Genomic DNA, 22978 nt, shown 5'->3' on the forward strand with positions numbered 1-22978 from the left:
CTATTTGACAGAGAGAAATTACAAGTACACTGAGAGGCAGGCAGAGAGAGAGAGAAGGAAGCAGGCTCCCTGCTGAGCAGAGAGCCCGATGCGGGACTCGATCCCAGGACCCTGAGATCATGACCTGAGCCGAAGGCAGCGGCTTAACCCACTGAGCCACCCAGGCGCCCCGGGTTGTTCAGTTTTTGACCCCTGTTGACAAAGGTGCAAAAGGCAATGCAGTACAGAAAGGACAGTCTTTTCAAAAATGATACTGGACAATTATGATATCCATACATTAAAAAAAAAAGTAAAGTACCATATACAAAAGTTAACTCAAATTGGACCATTCTTACATGTAAAACCTAAAACAGATAAACTTCTAGAAGAAAGCACAGAATCAGGCATGTGGCCATGGATTAAGTAATGACTTCTAAGACAGAATATCAAGAACAGAATCCACAAAAGAACAAAACAATAAATGCAACATCAAAATGAGAAACGGCTACTCTTTTTTTTTTTTTTAAAGATTTTATTTGACAGACGAAGATCACAAGTAGGCAGAGAGGGCAGGTAGAGAGAGAGAGAGGAGGAAGCAGGCTCCCCACTGAGCAGAGAACCCGATGGGGCTCGATTGCACCCTGAAAAACTGCTACTCTTTAAAAGACAGTTAAGTAAATGATTACACCGTCATCTGCTACATTCCTATGGTGTGGCCTTTTATTCCTGTGATTTAATCATTCATTCATTCCAAGTGGTAGCTACATTTGAGATGAGCACAGCATAACACAGACTTGTTAAGTCACTATGCTACACACCTGATACTAACGTAATGTTGTGTGTCAGCTATACTCAAAATAAAAAAAATAAAAAACCTTATTTTCTGCCTTCAAACAATAAAAGACAGTTAAGAAAATGAAAGGAGGGGTGCCTGGCTGGCTCAGTTGGCACAGCATGAGACGCTTGATGTTATTAGGGTCACGATTTCAAGCTACATACCGGGTGTGGAACTTACTTTAAAAAATGAAAAAAAAAAAAAAAAATGATGCAGGTAGAAGAAAATGAAAGGACAGAAAGGCCCTAGTGGAGAAGCAGAGGTCAAGACGAAATCTGACATACTCAAAAAAGATACAAAACTGTCTGAGCACTGCAGATGTAAACAAGGGCACTGCTGTGGGCAACCGGCCGCTGGTAAAAGGTGTCTCCTGACTGCCTACATTTCCATCTGAATATGGACCAACTGTTTTTGACAACCATGCAGTCATGGTTATGATCGGTTGGAGAGCCACATACTCTTGAAGTCTGTGTGTTTCACTGTTTTCTCTGTCCTCATTCAAACTGTGAGAGAAAAGTGAGTGCCTGCGATAATTCACCACTGTGCAAAGGCTCCTTTCTTGCTTGCTGGGACCCAAACTGATCTCGGAGATGATCCCTCTCCTACTGAGAAGCTTTAAGAACAAACAGAAGAAGCCTAACCAGAGTCTGCTTGAACGCTATCAAGGGCGTGGAGGGCTTTGGACTCACCCAGAAAGGCCGAAGAAGAGCTGCAGATGTGCGCTGCTGTGAATGTCTCTCCAGAGCCCTTTCTGCACAGCTGGCGTCAGCATCATACTAAATGCAATGTTTTACTCAAGCCAAAGACGAAAAGTAAAAATTTGTCTTCCCAATAATGACAAATGCCCTGCACCTTCCCACGTGCACTTGTGTGAGACAAGGCCCATTGGTATGACCCCCCCCCCCAATACTAGTTAATTCTGAGGAGTTCTATGTTGTCAGAAAAGTGGTCAGTACTGGCTTTTGATCTGTAGTTTCCAAAAAAAGTAATGCTTTTGTTGTTGTTTAAAAGCCAGGCATGCTTGAGCTGACTCTGTAACAGACTAATCTGGACTGTGGAGGTTGCTCCCTGGTTCCACTCTGGAGAGTAATCAGGGATATCTTAGTGGGATCTGTTTCTGTTCCATTTTCAGGGTGTGTGCTTGGTTTGTTTTTATTTAGTCTTTAAAAAAAAAGCCATTAACCAGTGGATGGCCCTTAAGGTGTAGAGGACAAACTGATTCCACTTCCTAGATCTAGTTTAAAAAACATGTTGTTGTCCCCTACTCTGCACTACCCCCCACGCCCCCGTGACATGCTCTAAGGAAGGCAAGTAGTAAAAGCCTTATGTAGTAATATACTCTTTTTTGAGAGTTGACTTTTCTGTTCACCGTTGAGTAGGTCTAGTGTTTGATGAACCTCATAAAAGCAGGTGGGGTCGGATCTGCCCCTCCTCTTTTCTGGGATGCATTCTCTATGTGACTTCCAAGATTTGTCTGCCACTTGCTGAGGTTTTTTAAAGCTAATTTCTAACTTCTACTATTGATAAATGTACTGAAAAGCACTGCATCTTTTGAGATAATATCAAATGGATTGAGTTCATAACTAAAAAAAAAATTTTTTTTCCCTTTCAAAAAGAAAATAAGGGGCGTCTGGCTAGTTCGGTTGGTAGAGCATGTGACTCTTGATCTCAGGGTTTTAAGCTCAAGCCTCATGTTGAGTGTAAAGATTACTTTAAGATAGTACCTTTAAAAAAAAATAAAATGAAGGGATAAACTACAGACTGGGGGAAAATGTTTAGAATTTAAAACTAAAATTACTGAGGAAAAGGGGCTCAGTTGATGAGGAGGCTGCCTTTGGCTCAGGTTATGATCTCGGGGGCCTATATCGGGCTCCCTGCTCAGCAGGGAGTCTGCTTCTCCCCTTCTCTCTGTCCTTCCCCTTGCCTATGCGCTCTCTCTCTAATAGCTTAAAAAAAAAAATCTTAAAAAATAAAAATACTGAGGAAAAGACAAAGGCAGATTTTGGCTCACTTGCAGGTTCTTTCTGATTACTTACTATGGTAAAAAAATGAATGAACTGTATATAAGCTTCCAACAAAGGATTCAAACAGTAGGAAAGAGGGTGGTAGGGACTCAGATAATTAAATTTAAATTGCCTCTTACTCTGTAAATATATTTTAGCTATTTCTAAGATGACTAATTTAATGCATATTGATACCATATTAAATCAATGAGGAAAACAGTTCTTGATCCATGCAACTTGATCAAAACATTTTCAATGAAAACAACGGCCGAACAGGGTGATGAGAAATGTGTACATAAGGGTTAAGAAAGCTGTTTAAACAGAACCTCTTTTGTGAAGCATGTCCAGCCCTCCGACTGCTCTCTGGGGCCTGAGTGGCTGCTTCCTCAGTAATTTCAAAGCACTGTGGACCTAACTTCTACCAGTGCTTCACACTGCTTTTCAACAGCAAAGAGCTTTTTTCCAGTTCTGAAATCCCCACATCGAGCACAGTATCTAGCAAATATTAATACCTACAAATATGTTGAAAAAGAAATCAAACTCTAGAAAATGACTGAGGAACAGATAATCAGTATTGGTAAAATCTTGAGACATCCCCCAACAAGAATAGGAACTCTAGTTAAGAATTGCTTATTGAGGGGCGCCTGGGTGGCTCAGTGGGTTAAGCTGCTGCCTTCGGCTCAGGTCATGATCTCAGGGTCCTGGGATGGAGTCCCACATCGGGCTCTCTGCTCCGCAGGGAGCCTGCTTCCCTCTCTCTCTCTCTCTGCCTGCCTCTCCATCTACTTGTGATTTCTCTCTGTCAAATAAATAAATAAAATCTTTAAAAAAAAAAAAAAGAATTGCTTATTGAGGGGCGCCTGGGTGGCTTAGTTGTTAAGCATCTGCCTTCTGCTCAGGTCATGTTCCAAGGATCCTGGGATGGAGTCCCGCATTGGGATCCCTGCTTCTCCCTCTCTCTCTGTCCCTCCTTCCCTGTCCTGCTCATGCTCTCTCTCTCTTTCTCACTAAAAAAAATAAAAGAAAAAAGGGATGGGCAGAGGAAGGAGAGCCAGCAGAGAGTCAGACTGCTCCCACATCTGATAATGTGATGTTGTATTACTTGGATTTACAATGTATTATGCATTATGGACAAATTAAATACTGGTCTCACAAGCTAAGTTAGCTTTTCCAAGACTAATGTACTTTTAAAAACCTCAGAAAAAAATTAAATGGAATGGTAAGAGATAATTTTAAGCTCAGCAGATACTTAATGCAATTTTCTTAATGAAATTAATATAACCATGTCAACGTTATATAACATCTGACTATAAAGCAATTCAATCTTCTGATAATGAGGTCATTTACTAAGATCACCATAGCAAGTGGCAAATCTCCACAAACAAATTTTTTGCTTTTTTACCTTACATATATATTATAAGATTTAGAAGTTTGGGGGACATTAGATATGTGCTATGTTCTTATATCCAAACCAAGAGGTTTATATAAGGTTAAGTTTATAGTTACTGACCTATTTTTGCAAATTAACTGAGGACATGAATATCCCAGTCACGTCTGAGAACATCCATGGATCCTCAACACAGAAGTCTCACCATGGTCCTATTTAAAAACTAATATAAATGTTACAAAATTAATACCTACAGTTATTGCTTTTGTTGAATTTGTGTATGAATTATTAGTAAGAACTGATAATTGAAAAAAAAGGCTATCATAACATGGCTGTTCAAAGAGAATTAACAACAAGGATATTTATTGTAACACTATTCATAATAAAAAATGAAGAATTAAATTATGGATAGTCATATAATGGGATTATAGAGCAGTCATTAAAAATGAAACAGGGGGCACCTGGGTGGCTCAGTGGGTTAAACCTCTGCCTTTAGCTCAGGTCATGATCTCACGGTCCTGGGATCGAGTCCCAGCTGGGGCTCTCTGCTTAGCGGGGAGCCTGCTTCCCTCTCTCTCTCTGCCTGCTGCTCTGCCTACTTGTGATCTCTCTCTCCCTCTCCCTGTCAAATAAATAAATAAAATCTTAAAAAAAAAATGAAACTGAGTACTGAAGGACACTGAAAAATGTTCACAAAATACGTGAACGCAGCTCACAAATAATGTGAACTAGGAAAACAGATTACATATTAGTACGAAGAGGAAAAACATCAGATAGCAAAATAACTAAGAGTAGGAAGAGCAATCAAAACAGAGGCACAATAAAAATGTTTAATTTCCAGAGCCTTTTACTTCTCTGAATTCCAGTGTTCTATCATGAATGTTGCTTCTGTAAAAGAAAAAAGCTTAGGAAAAAAGAAAAAATATTTAAACAGTGTTTGTGACGGGACTTTAATATAATCGAACTGTCAATAACAGCTGCTCTGGGCAGTTAGGAAAACACTGGTCACCACCTGGCAAAGCTGGAGGTCTACAACGTAATTCTGCAGACGTTCAAGCGAGTCTGTGTAGTCAGCCTCCAAGATGGCTCAGACAACCCCCACCTCCTGGGATTCACACTTGTCTGCACTGTCCTCCCGTACATACCAGGACTGATCTGTGTGACCATTACAGTACAGCAGAAGTGAAGGCAGGTCACTTCCGGGACTAGGTTATAAAAGACTAAGGCTTCTGTCCTGAGCACTCTCTCTCACCACTCTCTTTGGGGAAAACCATGTTGTGAGTCGTCCCACGGAGAAGCCCCTGTGGCAAGACACTGAAGCCAGCACCATGTGAGCAAGACAGAAAGCTAGACCTGGAGACCGAGCCAAGTCGCAGATGACGGGAGTTCTGGCTGACACCCTGATTGCAGCTTCATGAGAGACTAAGCCAGAACCATACCACTAAGCTGCTTCGGATACCTCACCCACAGAAACTGTAAGATAATAAATGTTGGTTGTTTAAAGCCGCCAAGATTGGGGTCATTTGTAACACAGCAATAGCTGACTATATGGTTAGCTTATACCTTTGGAGACTTCGGTCCTTCTAAGAATCCAACTTAGTTTGAAAAAGCCCCTACGGCTATAACTCATTTTGCTCTAAATTCAAGGTTCTGATTTCCTTCTGATCTGACCTAAACCAGAAATGACATTTGAGTACCCCTTTCAAAATTTTCAGTTCCTTAGAACTGACTTCTACTTCTCCTCTCCCATTCGTATTTCATCTCCTCTTTCAGTTACTGTAAATCTAGGGTCGACAAACCCGTTCTGCAAAGAGCCAGACAGTAAATATCTTGGGTTTCTCTGTAGGAACTATCACTACAACTTGAAAGCAGCAATAGACAACAGCTAAATAAATGGGTACAGATGCATCCCAATAAAACTTTATTTCAGTAACAGTTGGTAGGCTGATTTTAGCTCCAGAACTGTGGCTTGCCAACCTGCTATAAACGAAAACTGGTAAGATCAATGCTTCCAACTCATGCAGTAGATCCCATTCCCTCTAGCCGACTCCAAATACTGCTCCAGAAAGCCCAGAAAACCAATGCATCAATTTATCCCACTCTACTGAAAGTACATGTTATTTCTTTCTTAAAAAACAAAATTCAAAACACAACAAAACAAAAAACCCCAAATGAACTCTCTCAACCCAGCTTCCATTTCTCTAATTCACTGTCTTTATGTTCCTCCCCAAGCCTACTCTTAATAGGCTTTTTGTTAAGATCATCAATGATCATCAATTCTCAACCTTCATTATACTTCACTTAGCAGTATCAGCCGACTCAGATGATCAACCCCTTTTTCGTGAAGTGTCTGCCTTTGGCTCAGGTCCTGATCCCAGGATCCTGGGATCGAGCCCCACATCGGGGTCCCTGCTTGGCGTGAAGCCTGCCCTCCTCCCACTCTGCTTGTGTTCCCTCTCTCATCGTCTCTCTGTCAAATAAATAAATAAAATCTTTAAAAAAAATACCTTGTTTTATTTCCTGGATACCATAACCACTTGGTTTTCCTCAAATTTCTATGGCTGCTCCCTTTTGATCCCCTTTGTTCTAAGTGTGGTGGATCTCAGGGTTCAACTTGAACCTCTGTTTTCTGTCTATACTCATTCCTTCATAACCTCACTCAGTATATTTCTATATGAGATAGCACCCAAATTTATACCTCCAGATTTCATCTCTCCCCTGAAGGCCAGACTTATATGCGGCTGCCTACTCGTCATCTTCAGCTGGTTGGGTTCCAAACTCCAAACTGTCCACAACTAACCTCCTAGTATCACCTACCTCAACCTCTCTCTCTCTCAGTTTTCCTCTTTTCTTAGTAAACGGCAACCCCATTCTTTGAGTTGCTCAGGCCGAAACCCTTGAGTCATTTTTGCCTCCTTTTTCACAGCCCACATCTGATGATGTGCTGCAAATCTGTAAGCTCTACCCTCAAAATAGATCTACTCCTGTGAAGAATTTCCATGTTACTCTGAATAATACAGTCTTACAAGGAAATGTAAGGTCCTAAGTTATCTTGCCATTCCTTCTACTAGAAGATAAACACATGGCTCACTCTCTCACATCATTTAGGACTCCCCTCAGCAGAATATGAGATTTATGGGGGCAGGGAGTTTTTCTTTGTTTACTGTTTGTTACATCGCCATTACTTTATATAGTGTATAATACACAGTGGATCCTTATGTAGTATTTGCTGAATGAATGAGTTAACTGTGAAAAATAACAAAAAATATTTTCTAGTTGATGGAAAACTTACTGGTAAAACAGATGGGTATGTTAACTTTTTTTCTCATTTCCTACTTTCATAGTGTTCCTTAAATATAATCAAAGCCCCTGGTAACACAGAGTATACAAAAAGACAAGAACATCAGTCAGTGGTCTAGGTTCTGCCACCTACCAGCCTCTGAAGTCTTTAGCTTTTCTTTAATGACCATGGTTTTCAGATCTGTAAGATGAAAACTGGACTAGGAACCCTGGATCCTTGTAAAAGTGACAAACATCCAAAATTGTGCATACGACTTCAGAGACTTAAGCAGTTACAGATACTCTTCAAGCCCACGGGCATCTGACCACAGTCTCTGTAAAGGTGTGCTCATAGGGAAGTGTAAATCTAACTTCCTGGAAAAAATGTCACGCTATATAGAAGAAGTGGCAGAGCAGCTGATAAGTTGGTGACGGGAGGTAAAACACTTACTTAAGGGCTTTAAATGTCCAAGGCTTTATGTTAGATACAATAATAATGCTGGAAAGTAGATAGGAATTTTCTTGGTTTATTTATTATTTTTAAGGGTTTTGTTTATCTGAGAGACAGAGGGGCAGTATGAATGGGGGAGGGGCAAGCAGATTCCGCGGGGAGCTTGATGAGGGGCTGGATCCTGGAACCCTAAGATCATAACCTGAGCTAAAGTCGGATGCTGCACTGACTCAGCCACCCAGGCACCCCAAGTATTTTCTTTGCTTAGATTTCTGTAATAGACCATGTAAGTTACGTAATAGCCCCCAAAGTTACGTAACATAATCAAGGCTACACAGCTAATAAATGGCTAAGCCATTTATTCAAATACAGATTTATGAAATTTTTCATATTAACGCGCCAAGTGGTGATGTGAACAGAGTCCATGTTTCCAAGTGCTACCACTCATATGTATTCGGATATTCACAGACAACTGAAACTCAAATGATGATCCATTCAGGCGCAGGGACTCATACCAGAAACTTCAGTTATTCTTCATGCCTCTCCTCAACTTTTTTTTTTTTAAAGATTTTATTTATTTATTTGACAGAGAGAGATTACAAGTAGGCAGAGAGAGAGAGAGGAGGAAGCAGGCTCCCTGCTGAGCAGAGAGCCCGATGCAGGACTCGATCCCAGGACCCTGAGATCATGACCTGAGCCGAAGGCAGCGGCCTAACCCACTGAGCCACCCAGGCGCCCTCTCCTCAACTTTTCATGTGTCATTAATCACTCAAGCCCTACACGTTCTATCTCCTCAGTATTTCAAATCGCGCTGCTTTTCTTAATCTCCCTTATTCTTTTTAGGAACCTATCCTATCAGCCTGGGCTCTTCTAAGAATCTTATCAGACCTGCCTGACCCCTTCCAGTGCCTTCTCTAGAGACTGACCCTGAGTGTAGGCTTATATGCACACCAGGATGAATAGAAAACCAGCCACAGGAATATGGGAAAATATTACAACTTGTTATTTTTATGTGTTTATCATCTTAAAAAATGAGAACTTTACCAACAGCCAACATGCTGACTTACACTGGCATCCTCACTGGGTCTCTGTCAAATGGAGAAGGTCCATGTGAAATTTGTGGGGTCGGACCTAAAGGAAGAGCGAGCAATCTGAGAGACGTGAAGAGTGGTGCTCTCCCAGCTGATCACTGTCAGGATATTGGGGAGGGTGGCACGGGGTATTTTAGTCTACATGACCAAGGTAGATAGACATTAAAAAATATGATCTAAGTTTTACCTAAAACATCTTTACAAGATAGATAATTTAATAAACTTCCTGTAAAGAAACCATGAATTAAAAAGATTCACAGAAGCACAGGTGAGCAACAAGACTGGCAGAATGTCACCTCATTTTCACTTCTAGTATAAGCTCTTCAGTTTCATTGAAGAAAACAATGACAAAGTAAATCAGATCTGAGAAGTAGGCCAAACTGAAATGAAAGACGGAAATGGAAATAGGGATTTATATATCTAATTCTGTGTTAGGTTTAGATTGGGCTGCTAATGACAGAAAACCCCAAATAACAGTTAAAAAGAGAAATTAATTTCCTTGATGATGTAAGCATACAGAGACAGGTAATCCAGGGCTGACAACGTGGCTCCATAGTTATCTAGCCACCAGCATGATTCTGGTTTTTTAGGGGGCAGCTGTCCCCAAGGCGCAGAGGATTCCCAGTCATTTTAAGTAAGTTGAAGGCATGCAACCCTCTCAACTTTGAAAGCCCTTCAGGGAGTTTCACAAATCACTTCTGCTTGATCTCACTGGCCAGAAATGAGTTAGCTGGCCTTGGTTAATTGTAAGGGAGATGGGGAATTGTAGTCTTTATCCCGGGCAGTAGCAGATAGCGCACTCTGCGTGTATAAGGGAAGTTTGTTTACAAAGGGGAACACTGAGATGAGCTGTCTCCAACAACCTATCAACAATAACCCTCATTTCTGTTCCTCATTGTTAACCAGGAGTCAGCCACAGTAACAAAATACAAAAAGGTCTGAATGATGAAGTTTTTTTCAGGTGGGTATGGTGCAAACTGATGTGAGGCAAACCTGAACTGAACAGACAAGAGGTTGTTTGTACTACTGATTTATTTGGTGTGAAGAGTCATACATTTTGATGTATAAATACTATCTGATTAATGGGAACTACCCCAAATTAGGAAATATTTAGTATATGCATAAAATTATCTTTCTTAAATTCTAAGGATTCCAAATCCTAGAACACATCTGTTTTGGATAAGATTATAGAATGGTAGTATGAAAGTACCAGAACTACTAAGGTATTTGAAAACTAAGCGTTAGAACAAGAAAATCTCCATGTTTTTTGGTCATCTTTAAAGTAATGCAATACTAAGTCAAAACTTTTAATTGTAATTACTCTGAAATTAACGATAAAGGTTCATAAGCATGCAATAAGCCTTCTTACTTAATAGCGAAATCCACATTATATTCTATTAAAACTTGTTCTTCCTGCCACCGTAAACATGTCTAAACACACACAGAAAACAAAAGGCAAAATTCAACTGAATTTCACTACAACAAAACACTGCTGGAAATCATATAGGTTTTAGGTTAACAAGAACAAGATTCTTGGACAGGCAGATTTAAAGTGCAAGTGTTTAACGTATTTTCTAGATTCTAGAATAACGTAACACACAAGAGCTGTTTTTTTTAATTGCTAAAAAAGCAAGAGGTAGCAGAGAAGAGATCTCCAAAAGTAAATTACTTCTTTCATAAAAACAATGTGCTACATGGAAAAACTATGTAAATGTATCCCTGATGGAGCTATTTGGATGAATAAGAGGATTTTGGATAAGCACAGAGGTAGCACCACGTCTGAAATTTATTCTCTGCATAATTCATAGCTAGTGTAACAAAACTGAAACTGGAAGTTCACAAAATGTTATGCCATTAATATGGTTCATTTTATAAAAATAAGACCCTTAAAATACAGAAGAGAAGAGGGGCTGTATCCACACTCATGTTGTAAAACCAACCTAATCTTGATATGAAAAACTGAAAAGGAAAAGAAGTTAATTACAGGTCAATCTCTCAAAGAACAAAGATGTAAAGACATTAAAGATAACAGCTGACCAAAACCAACAATACATCAAAAACAAAACCAAACAAAACCAAAAACCCAACATCACGATCCAACTGGATTGATTCGAGGAATATAAACTTCTATTCACAAATCGATGTGTAACTCACAAAAGGGGAGAAAATCATATTATTATCTCAACCAATGCAAAAAATTGCATCTGACAAAATTCAACATTCATTCATAAGAAAAGCCTTATTAGCAAACCAGAAACAGAAGGAAGCCTCTTAATACTGATAAATAATATTTATAAAAACTTCACAGGTAAAAGAGCAAAATGTTTTCCCCATGAGATGAAGCATAAGACAAGACTGCTTATTATCATCACTGCTAGTCAGTCAAGTCTCGGAAATTCTAGTCAGTGCAAGACCAGAAATAAAAGGCAGAAGACTGAATAGGAAGAAGCAAAATTGAATTTACAGGCAACATTCCAAAAGAATCAAATTATCAATATTAACAAGTGAATTTAGCAAAATTGCTGAAAATGTGGTCCTAACTTAACATTATATTTCAATATTTAAAAAGTAATTACAGGATAAAGGACCTAAATGTAAGACCTAAAACAATACAACTCTTGGAAGGAGAAAAGGACAAAAGCTTTATGATACTCAATTTGGCAATGGTCTCTTGACTATGACACCAAAGGCATAGGTAACAGAAGAAAGTATAGACAAACTGGACTTCACAAAAATTACAGAGTAAGAAGGCAACCACAGAACAGGAGAAAATATCTGCAAATCATAGATCTGACAAGGGACTGATATCCACAACAAAAGCACCAAGCAACCTAGTTTAAAAACAGGCAAAGGACTTGAACAGACACTTCTTCACAGAAGATAAATGAATGGCCGACAAGCACAGGAAAGGCTGCTCAACATCGTTAATAGTTAGAGAAATGCAAATTAAAATTACAATAAGATACCAACTCAGATGCATTAGGATGACCACTAAAAAAACAAAACAAAACAAAACAAATAAACCAGAAACAAGTGCTGGCAAAGACGTGGAGAAATCAGAACCCCTGTGCACTATGGTGGGAATGTAAAATGGAGCAGCTGCTGTAGAAAACAGTATGGCAGTCTCCCCCTCCCAAAATAAAAAACATACTTACACAGGATCCAGCAATTCCATGTCTTGCTTTGTATCCAAAAGAATTGAAAGCAGGGTCTTGCAGAAATATTTGTATACCCATGTTCAGAGCAGCATTATTCCCAATAGCAACCCAAGTGTCTATGGGTAGATGAGTACACACACACACACACACACACACACACGTACTGAAATATTATTCGGCCTTAAAAAGCAAGTAAGTTCTGATACATTCTACAACATGGATGAACCTTGAGGACATTATGCTAAAGCAAAGTAATACAGTAATACTGTAAGATTCCGTATATATGAAGTACTTCAAGCAATCAACATCATAAGGGCAGCAAGAATAGTGGTGGTTCAGGGACTTAGAGGAAGGGAGAATGTGAAGTTATTATTTACTGAGTACAGAGTTTCATTTTTAGAAGATGAAAAGAGTTATGGGGATGGATGACAGCAGTGATGGTTGCTGAACATCGTGGATGTGAATGTATTTAATACTGCAAAATTGTACACTTAAAATGGTTAAGATGGTAAAGGGCATATGTATTTTACCACAAAAAAGGGAAACAAAACTAGTAATTACATAGAATTTGAGGATGAAAACTTAGAAGTATGTATTAAGACTATTATCTTTCAGTGCACAACAAATTACCCTAAAACTTAGTGACTTAAAATAACATTTATTATCCCACGGTTCAAGCAGCCTAGCCAGGTCCTTCTTCCTCAAAGACTCTCATAAGGCTTCAGTTAGATGCTGTCAAACTGCAGTCATCTAGAGGCTTAAACACTGGAGAATCTGCCTCCAAGATGGCTCACTCACATCACTGTTGCGGCAGAAAGCCTCTGAGCTCTTCACCATGTGGGCTGTTAAATGTTCTCTTAACATGACAGTTGCTTTCTCCAGATGAGTGATCCAAAACAGCAAGGCAGAAGCCAAAATGTCTTTTATGACTTCGAAGTCACACAATGTCATTTGGTCAATGTGAAAGGTAACGAAGAGGCAACAATCTTTGGGGGCAATTTGGAGGATGGCGACCACGGAGAACTTCAAACAGACAATTATAAAACACTGATGAGAAAATTTAAAGAAGACCTAAGTAATGCTTTAGTCTGTTTATGGACTGGAAGACTCATTACTGTAAAAAAATGTCCATTTTCCTCAAATTTATTTATAGATTTAATGCAATTCCAATCAAAATCCCAGCAGGCTTTTTGGTGGAACCTGGCAGTTGGGTTTTAAAATTTGTATGTGAACATGGGGCACTGCGGTAGTTAAGTTGGTTGAATAATCCGCCTTCAGCTCAGATCATGGTACTGTGGTCCCGGGATTGAGTCCCGAGTCAGGCTCTATGCTCAGCAATGATTCTAATCCCCGCCCCCCAACTCATGCCTTCTCTCTCTCCAATAAAGAAATAAAATCTTAAAAAAATTTTTTTTTGTATAGAAACAGTTACACCAACAATATCCAAGACCAATTTTGAAGAACAGTCATCAAAGTACCCAGTGGTTGGCAAATTAGGCTGCTTGGGTTTTTTTCAATAATAAACTTATTTTACTTACTTTTAATGATATGTATTTATTAAATGTTGGAACAATCTCAAATTTACAGAAAAGTTACAAGTACAATACAGAAAGTTTGTCTCTGAGCCATTTAAGAGTAAGTTGCTAGGATGCCTGGTGGCTCAGTTGAGTAAGGGTCCAACTCCTGATTTCAGCTTAGGTTATGCATGATCTCAGGGTTGTGAGACTGAGGTGTACGTCTGGCTCTGTGCTGGGCACTGAACCTGCTTAATGCTCCTTCTCTCTTCTTCTCCCTCTGCCCCTCCCTTGCTCTCTCTCAAGGGGGGAAAAAAAAAAGAAGAAGAAGTTGCTGATATGATGCTTCATCTCACCCGAACACTTCTGAGTTTATTTCCAACACAAGGACAATCCCCTACAAACCAAAACACGGTCATCACCCCTGGGTTATGAATGTCAACAAAGTCCTATCACAGAATCCTCAGACCCTATCCAAGGTCTGCACTGGCTTAGAATCTGATGTTGTGCTGAGTTATTCCATCTCTTTGGTCTCCTTCGGTCTGGAACAATTCTTCATACTTTGACTTTCGTGAACTCAACAATTTTTGAAGATTACTAACCAATTATTTTATAGATTGTCTCTTAATTGAGTTTTGTCTGATGATTAGATTCCGGTTATGCGTGTTCCACAGGAACACCACAAAAGTGATGATGCTGTTTCTTCTGTCTGCACTTCTTTTTAATGGACTATTTTTTAGGGCGGTTTTAGGCTTATGGCAAAATGCTTCTCTTTGTAAATAAAGTTTTACTGGGACAATGCCACTCCCATCTGTTTATGTGTCGACCATGGCTGCTTTTTATTACAGCAGCTGAGGTGAGTGGTTTTAACAGAGACCATATGGCCTACAAAGTGTACATTGGATATTTTGGCCCTCTGAGAAAACCTTTGCTGACTCCCACTCTAGTGACCAAAAAGACTTTTTATAAAACTACAGTAATTAAGACCTGTGATATTAGTGAATGGATACACCAAGAGCTGGCAAATTTTTACTGTTATGAATGTAAATGTACCCATTTTAAAAGATAATCTCACCCGAACAGCAACTTGAAAATTAATTTCTAACCTGTGTAAATCTACAGATACACTGGATTTTGAAGACATTTATTACAAATATACACAAAAAAGGAAACACATTTTGATGAATTTGCAAGAACTGACTGACACCAGAGAAAACAGAAATCAGCATGACAAATTTCATTAAAAATCTGTCCTTATTTATTAGATAAAATTAAGAACTGAGAATTATCACTAAGCCAACACAATCAACAACATCATTCTCCCATTTCTGACCTATATCTTCATAAGGCATATGTTTCAAATGTGATAAGCATTAAAACAAATATAAAACAGACTGCACTCAAAACCAAGCCTTTGAATCATTTGAAAGCCTTTGAAAACCAAAACATTTCATGAAGTGTTACCTTTCACTAGAATGAAGACCATGGTAAGCAGAGACGGTCTTTTTAGTATATATTATGGTCTACTGTATCCCCCAGCATCTATAAGACGGCCTGAATAATACTTGTTTTTTACTTTTTTTTTTTTTTCCTCAGCTTTATTGAGGTAAAATAGACAAATTTCTATTTGGAGAAACTGTATACCACAAGATGATTTAATATACATTTATCTGGGGTAATCCGAACGCGGAGGAAAGGCTTGGGGGGTTCAGGGGCAACTAGCAGACAAAATGAAAGTGAAGATGCTGAGCCGGAACCCAGACAACTATGTCCGTGAAACCAAAGTGGACTTACAAAGAGTTCCAAGAAACTATGATCCTACCTTACATCCTTTTGAGGTCCCGCGAGAATATGTAAGAGCTTTAAATGCTACCAAACTGGAACGGGTATTTGCAAAACCATTCCTTGCTTCTCTGGATGGTCACCGAGATGGAGTCAATTGCATGGCAAAGCATCCAAAGAGCCTGGCTACTGTCCTTTCTGGGGCATGTGATGGAGAGGTTAGAATTTGGAACTTGACTAAACGGAAATGTATCCGTACAATACAAGCCCATGAAGGTTTTGTATGAGGAATATGTACTCGCTTTTGTGGGACTTCTTTTTTTACTGTTGGTGATGACAAAACTGTGAAGCAATGGAAAGTGGATGGACCGGGTTACGGAGAAGAGGAAGAACCATTACATACAATATTAGGAAAGACAGTGTATACAGTGTATACAGTGTATACAGTAATTGATCATCACTGGAAAGAATTGATCATCATTTTGCCACATGTGGACAGCAAGTAGACATTTGGGATGAACAAAGAACAAGTCCTATCTGTTCAATGACCTGGGGATTCGACAGCATAAGTAGTGTTAAATTTAACCCTATTGAGACATTTCTCTTGGGAAGTTGTGCTTCTGACAGGAATATAGTACTATATGATATGAGGCAAGCTACTCCTCTGAAAAAGGTCATCTTAGATATGAGAACAAATACAATTTGTTGGAATCCTATGGAAGCTTTCGTTTTTACTGCAGCAAATGAAGATTACAACTTGTATACATTTGATATGCGTGCACTGGACACTCCTGTAATGGTACATATGGATCACGTGTCTGCGGTGCTTGATGTGGATTATTCTCCCACTGGGAAAGAGTTTGTGTCTGCTAGTTTTGATAAATCTATTCGTATCTTTCCTGTGGACACAAGTAGAAGCAGGGAAGTCTATCACACAAAGAGAATGCAACATGTTATCTGTGTAAAATGGACTTCTGACAGCAAATATATTATGTGTGGATCTGATGAAATGAACATTCGTTTGTGGAAAGCTAATGCTTCTGAAAAATTGGGTGTGCTTACATCACGAGAAAAAGCAGCCAAAGATTATAACCAGAAGTTGAAGGAGAAATTTCAACATGATCCTCATATAAAATGCAGTGCTCGTCACCGACATCTACCAAAATCTATCTACAGCCAGATCCAGGAACAGCGGATCATGAAGGAAGCTCGCCGACGAAAGGAGGTGAATCGTCTCAAACATAGCAAGCCTGGATCTGTAGCAATTGTGTCAGAGAAGAAGAAACACGTAGTGGCAGTTGTGAAATAATACTTCGTATTCCTACCTATCCTGATGTATAATTAGTTGTTATATTTTGATGTGCAGACTGTGCAAATAAAATAGTGGTTCTAGAATAATGACAAACAGCTCAGTTACATGTGTAGAACTGAAAAACAGTACACCTGAAAAACTGTCCTGAAAGATGGCCTGGTTGGTAAGACTATCCAACATTTTATCCTTGATCTGCTTACTTATTTCATTGAAGAATACAGTATTGCCAACTAACATGTTTATTACTGCTAGAAATTGCAGATACACTTTGATCTATTATTGTAGATATACTGTACATTTGAATTTACATTTATGACCAAACATCTCTTTTGTTACTTTTAGTATTACTTTGGGTAATTATTGCAATGATTCTTCCAGTGATTACATATAATGTGTGGAAGAATTATGTCAAAACTTTCTTTAATTCATTTAATTTTCTGTGCTTTATTTGTATTTGGCTCTTTGAGACTTTAAAGATAATCAGGTTGCATTTATATAACTTTCATAAATAATCATAATTTATGGTCAAGTTAAGATAATAAAACATCTTTTTCTCAGTGTTGTAAAAAAAAATATATATATATACATTTATCTGTTGTATGAATGAACCAAGACTTGTAAAAGTTAAAATAAAGCACATCAGACTGTAGTGTTTTCACTAAATAATGTTTTAGTGCCAACAAAAAATTTTATACTACTAAAATTTTTAAATTTAAAATAGCTTATACAACCTCCCATTATTTTACAATTTATATTCTTTGATTTATCATGTATAACTGCACGGCAGTATACATGTGTGATTTAAAAATAAATATACACATGGGAGTTTCTAGAATTCTGTAGTGATGGAACATATGATCAAAAAGAGATCACTCCCCTGTAGCAGAGGAACCGAAAGCCTAACTAGTTAACAACGAGGAAAGAATTAAATTGAGAGTATATATTCAGAGACTTAAAAAACTTAAGAGTAATTTTATGTCTATTCAATCTAACTTTTGGAATGGATTTGTTTTCTGTTTTTAAATTTCATTTTTCTGATAATTAATTTGTATTGTGTTGTATTTTACAAACTTCCCAGTCTGATATATATTGAAAATTTTGAAAACAGTTCTCCACCAAAGGTAATTTCAGAAGCACTGCTATAGAGAATGATCAAAACACAAATTTGATCATAATGCTTCCTAAATTTATTTGATGACTCCCCAAGGGCCTGAGATGACAGGCTTGATGATCTGTCTACAACCCTCAGGGCCTTTGCACTTCTCCTCCTTTCCCCTCAAGAATACACCACACTCACTCTAAATTCATGGCATGAATTTGATTTCCTAGTCCTGAACCCTCACTGTCCAATTCAGCCAGACCCTGATTTCTTATACCAAATTCCTACTCATCCTCCTGGTGGTCATTTCCAGAAAACTCTCCTTGTTCCTTAAGCCTAGGTTGAGTGCTTGTCCTTTTATGCGTCCAGCACAGTACCTGGCACACAACAGGTGCTTTTTTTTTTTTTTAAAGATTTATTTATTTATTTGACAGAGAGATCACAAGTAGGCAGAGAGGCAGACAGAGAGAGAGAGAGAGAGAGAGGGAAGCAGACTCCCTGCCGAGCAGAGAGCCCGATGCGGGGCTTGATCCCAGGACCCTGGGATCATGACCAGAGCTGAAGGCAGAGGCTTTAACCCACTGAGCCACCCAGGTGCCCCCAACAGGTGCTTATTAATTCAAGAAACATTTTATTAAACAAAATCTATGTTCATGTCACCACACATGCTGTTTCCCCCAAAGTGTTCTATACTTCTCTTAAAAACATTTCATACTACTGACAAATAAATGCATATCTATCAGCTTCAAATATTAAAGAATAAACAAAACAAATGATAATTTCTAAAGGGAAAAAAAGCCCTCAACTACTATCAATCTTCCCTTTCTTGTTTCCATTTATGAAACATTATTGGCAACATGTCCAAGTTTTGGAATGAAGAAAACACACATTATTAACAACTTTCATCTCAAAATTACTTTCATATGACTGCTTTAAAAGGGAATCCTTCCTGGGATGCCTACATGGCTTAAATGGTTAAGTGTCCGACTCTTGATTTAAGTTCAGGTCGCGATCTCAGGGTCCTGAGATCCAGCCCTATGTAGGGCTCTGCCCAGGCATGGAGTCTGCTTAAGATTCTCTCTCTCCATAAACGAAAAAGGTTGGGATCAGGAGGGAGACAAACCATAAGAGACTCTTAATCTCACAAAACACTGAGGATTGTGGTGGGGGGGGGGGGTAGGGAGAGGGTGGTGGGGTTATGGACATTGGGGAAGGTATGTGCTACGAAGTATGTAAACCTGGCAATTCACAGACCTGTACACCTGGGGCTAATAATACATTTATATGGTGATAAAAAAATAAAAAATTCTCTCTCCTGTCCCTACCAACCCCCGACCCACTCCCACGAGTGCACGCACTCTTGAGCTCTCTCCCCAAGAAAACAAAAACAATAAACAGAATGCCTCTTTCTAAACCCTTCTGCCCTAAAACAGAGGTTTACCGATTAACCTAGCAAAATAAACTACAAAAAGTAAACCTGCTGCTATTTACCCTTGGCCCAAATACTTCAATGTCAGTGAAAATATTTTACACTGACAGTAAGTGAAAAAATGAGTCCTGAGTTCTGAACCCAAATGATGTTATAATTACAGTCTCGGTACTTTAAGCCAAAGAGCACTTCACACTTTTAAGGAAAATCACTGAAAAGTCTGAATGTATCCTACTTCTTCATCTATCAACATAAAGAAACAGCACAAAGTAATTTATAAGCAAAGGTTGGGTTTCCCACATTTTTCAGAAGTCAGTCAGGTACTTATATACATTCTATAATTCTATATTGCATTACAAATTGTTCTTAGTGTGAAGTTACTAAAACTTCACAAAGCACAGATAAGATTACTACTTTATAATCGTCAATGGTAGCAATGCTCTGACAAGATTACTGCTAGGTTTTGAGCAACCAAAAAAAACTCCTCAAAAAACAAAAAACCCAACAACAACAACAACAAACCCCCAAAACAAGACCCCATCAATATTCTGGCACTATACACTTTTATCTTTTTTGATTGAAAAAGAAGGTGTCAATATGTACATCAAAGACTTAAAGATGTAATAATATTAGAGACAGTTGAAACTTATAAGAATAAAGGGCAATTGACTACTTCTATTGGAAGTTTGGAAGAAAAGGAGAGGAAGGGTAAAATCTAAAGTATTTCTGGAGTAATACAATCTTAAACTTTTACTTTCCAATCCAAAAGAAAGCAACTGCTAATTAGGTAATTTTAAAAGTACTCACATATATTTTTCTATGGAAAGTTAAGTTGTTTTGCTTAACAGCATTCTCTAAATATTTATCAACTGATGGCAGGGAAAGTGGACCAGAATGTGCCAGCACACAAAGGGAAGACAAATTGTAACAAACTGTTAACACATCAAAGATGGGAGAACCTTGGTAATTCAGCCAATGTTACAGGAAATGACAAATTCTAACTGTATAGGTCACCTCCCACATCAATCAACAAGTAAACAGCTTATTTTACTTAGTGCTTAACATACATTAAAAAAAAATCATTATGGGACTTTAGTAAAGATCTGATAATCGATGAGAAACAAGTGATTTAGCCACCAGCAGTATCCAGGAAGGATAGTATCTAATTTTTGAGGTGTACTCAAAAAATATTTTGAGTTCCTAATCGTATGTCTCACAAATTCCTCAACTTAGCTGAATAGTTTTTTAAAAATTCCTTGATAACCCGGAATCATAACGAGCCACTATTTTTCTGTTCTCAGAAGCTCTTCTGAATCCGGGGCAGGTTTCCCTGGATGCAGTAGCCCTAGACTATGGAACTCTGAATTCTCCTAAAGTTGTGTTTTAGCTTTCTGCCTCCTGCCCTCCCTTCATAGTTGTCCCTCATTGATCACTACTGCCTACGTGCTTGCCTTCAGCAGCATCCCTTCACCCCTAAAAATTGTTTGGATGCACACTACCAGGCTTACTGCAACTAGATATAAAGTAAGACTTCGGAAGATGGCGTAATTATTCTCTTGAGCATCAGATGCATAACAACCTGTAGTGCTAGGACCTTGCTTTTCTACTGTGGATGTTCAAAGGTATGTTTTTTTTTTTTTCTGTGTTTTTATACCTGAATTCCTGATTCTTCTTCTTTTTTTTTTTTTAAGATTTTATTTATTTATTTGACAGAGAGAGATCAGAAGTAGGCAGAGAGGCAGGCAGAGAGAGAGGAAGGGAAGTAGGCCCCCTGCTGAGCTCGATGTGGGACTTGATCCCAGGACCCTGAGATCATGACCTGAGCCGAAGGCAGCGGCTTAACCCACTGAGCCACCCAGGCGCCCCTGAATTCCTGATTCTTAGAGCCTTTAACGTTTCCTTATCTTCTGCCCCATCTGGCTGAATCTGGACAATTAAATGGAAATAATGAATCTGATATTGTTTAGGATCAGGGCCTGGCCATAGAAGGAAATCTACAAATTCTAGTCTCCTCCTTCCTCTTTGAGTGTGCTTAATATTTTAAAATTTAATATTGTAAAATTTGACCTCAAAATAAATGAATGTTACTGCATTATTATTGGAAGCCTGTGATCAGGAGAGTCAGGAACTAACTAAAGAAATGAAGGACATCTGGCCTGACCAAGGCAGACACTTGGGAAGCTGGCAAAGGAGTTTTATCACTGCCATCTTCAATTATTTGAAGAAATATCTGCAAAATGCCTGTTCTCAATCCCTACTGTTTAACAAGGGCTCAAAAATGTTTGTGTACCAAGTGCTTCTTCAAGAGAGCAAACCAGGCACAAAGAGAAGTCACAGGATAACACATTTCAGTACAAAACAAGAATGAATTTTAAATGCAAACATCCAAAAATGACCCAGATTTCCATAAGATCACTGCAAGAGCTTAAGCAATGGCTAGTGGCTGGGTAGTTTTGAAGGGATTTTTGTTAACTGTGGAAGAACACACTAGAGAACCTTTCCTCATTCTTCTAACTCAATGAGACACGACACATTTTATACAGACAACCGCAAACGGTAAGTTCTCATTTCTGCCTTTCACTTTCATACTGAAAACAAATCCTAAAGAGTACTGGAAAAGTATGGAAGCAACATAAGAGCCACACAGTATCCATAGTTATTTGTTCAACTTCAGGGACAGTATTTATACAGCAATTTTATCTATCAATTAAAGGCTTTAGATAAGAAACATTTTAAGTGATAAAAATTATTTCCTTTTCAGAGCCAGAAACTCACAATTACATCAACAGCACCGTCACTATCACCATACACATCGTAAACCCAATGTCACGAAAAGGAATTGGGAACTATCCTTACTTTAAAAAAATATCACTTTGAAGATGAATCATGCAACATATGGACACTGACAGAGCTTGAGAATCCAAGTAAATGAAAGAGGAGAGGAAGGAAACTAATTATAAAAAATTGATTTCAGCAATCTGTAGGAATGTAGGAACTCCAAGACAGTTGGATACAACCCCCACTTAGCTAAAGAAAACTACATGAAAGAACAATCAAGACAAGTAGAGAAAAATCAGCTACAATTACCAAGTTGTTACCTTGTTAATGTCAGTTGCTCCTCACCTCCATGGGAGGAGGAAAGAGGTGAGTGGGATGTTTTAGTTTAAATCAAATACTGCATCAGTTTATTTAAGAAAAAGTACTACTGATAAAGGTTCATTCAGGGTTAAAAATAATCAGATAACAAACGTGATTTTTTTCCCCCAAACTCCAGATGTCAACTTTCTATGTATTACTTTCGGTTTAATTTCATAAAAGTGGGCAAAAAAATGACCCGACATCCCTAAAGAAGCAGACATATGGTTTGTTTGCTGAGCATTCCTTCTTCTCGTGGGAACCACCCTCTCCTTACTCACCGCATTACAACAGGCCTGCAAATCTGGATGCTCTGCCTCTCTCCAAAGCGGACAAGAGACCCAGACTCGCCAGAGTGCTCCTTTCCCCGAGCTAGTAAAGACTGGCTCTTTCTGCTGAGCTGGGAAGAACTGAATCTGGAGATGAAAGTGGGAACCATGTGAAGAGTTGACCAACAGAATGAGAGAGAACCAGAGCTGAAGAAGGGAGAGAAAAACACCAACATTCTGTCTTGCCCAAGACAG

General features: G+C 38.7%; 2 protein-coding genes across 3 annotated transcripts in view; one reads left to right on the forward strand and one right to left on the reverse strand.

Annotated features, from left to right (window-relative positions):
* RALA (RAS like proto-oncogene A) overlaps positions 1-22978 on the reverse strand; it is a 77735-nt gene that overhangs the window by 40275 nt on the left and 14482 nt on the right. The window lies entirely within an intron of this gene.
* LOC132015152 (DDB1- and CUL4-associated factor 13-like) lies at positions 14989-17033 on the forward strand. The gene is given in 2 exon segments (XM_059395788.1): positions 14989-15955; positions 15958-17033. Coding segments are annotated over 2 exon segments (1359 nt in total). The 5' UTR covers positions 14989-15427; the 3' UTR covers positions 16789-17033.

Source organism: Mustela nigripes, chromosome 4, assembly GCF_022355385.1.
Source record: "Mustela nigripes isolate SB6536 chromosome 4, MUSNIG.SB6536, whole genome shotgun sequence".
Classification (NCBI taxonomy): Eukaryota; Metazoa; Chordata; class Mammalia; order Carnivora; family Mustelidae; genus Mustela; species Mustela nigripes.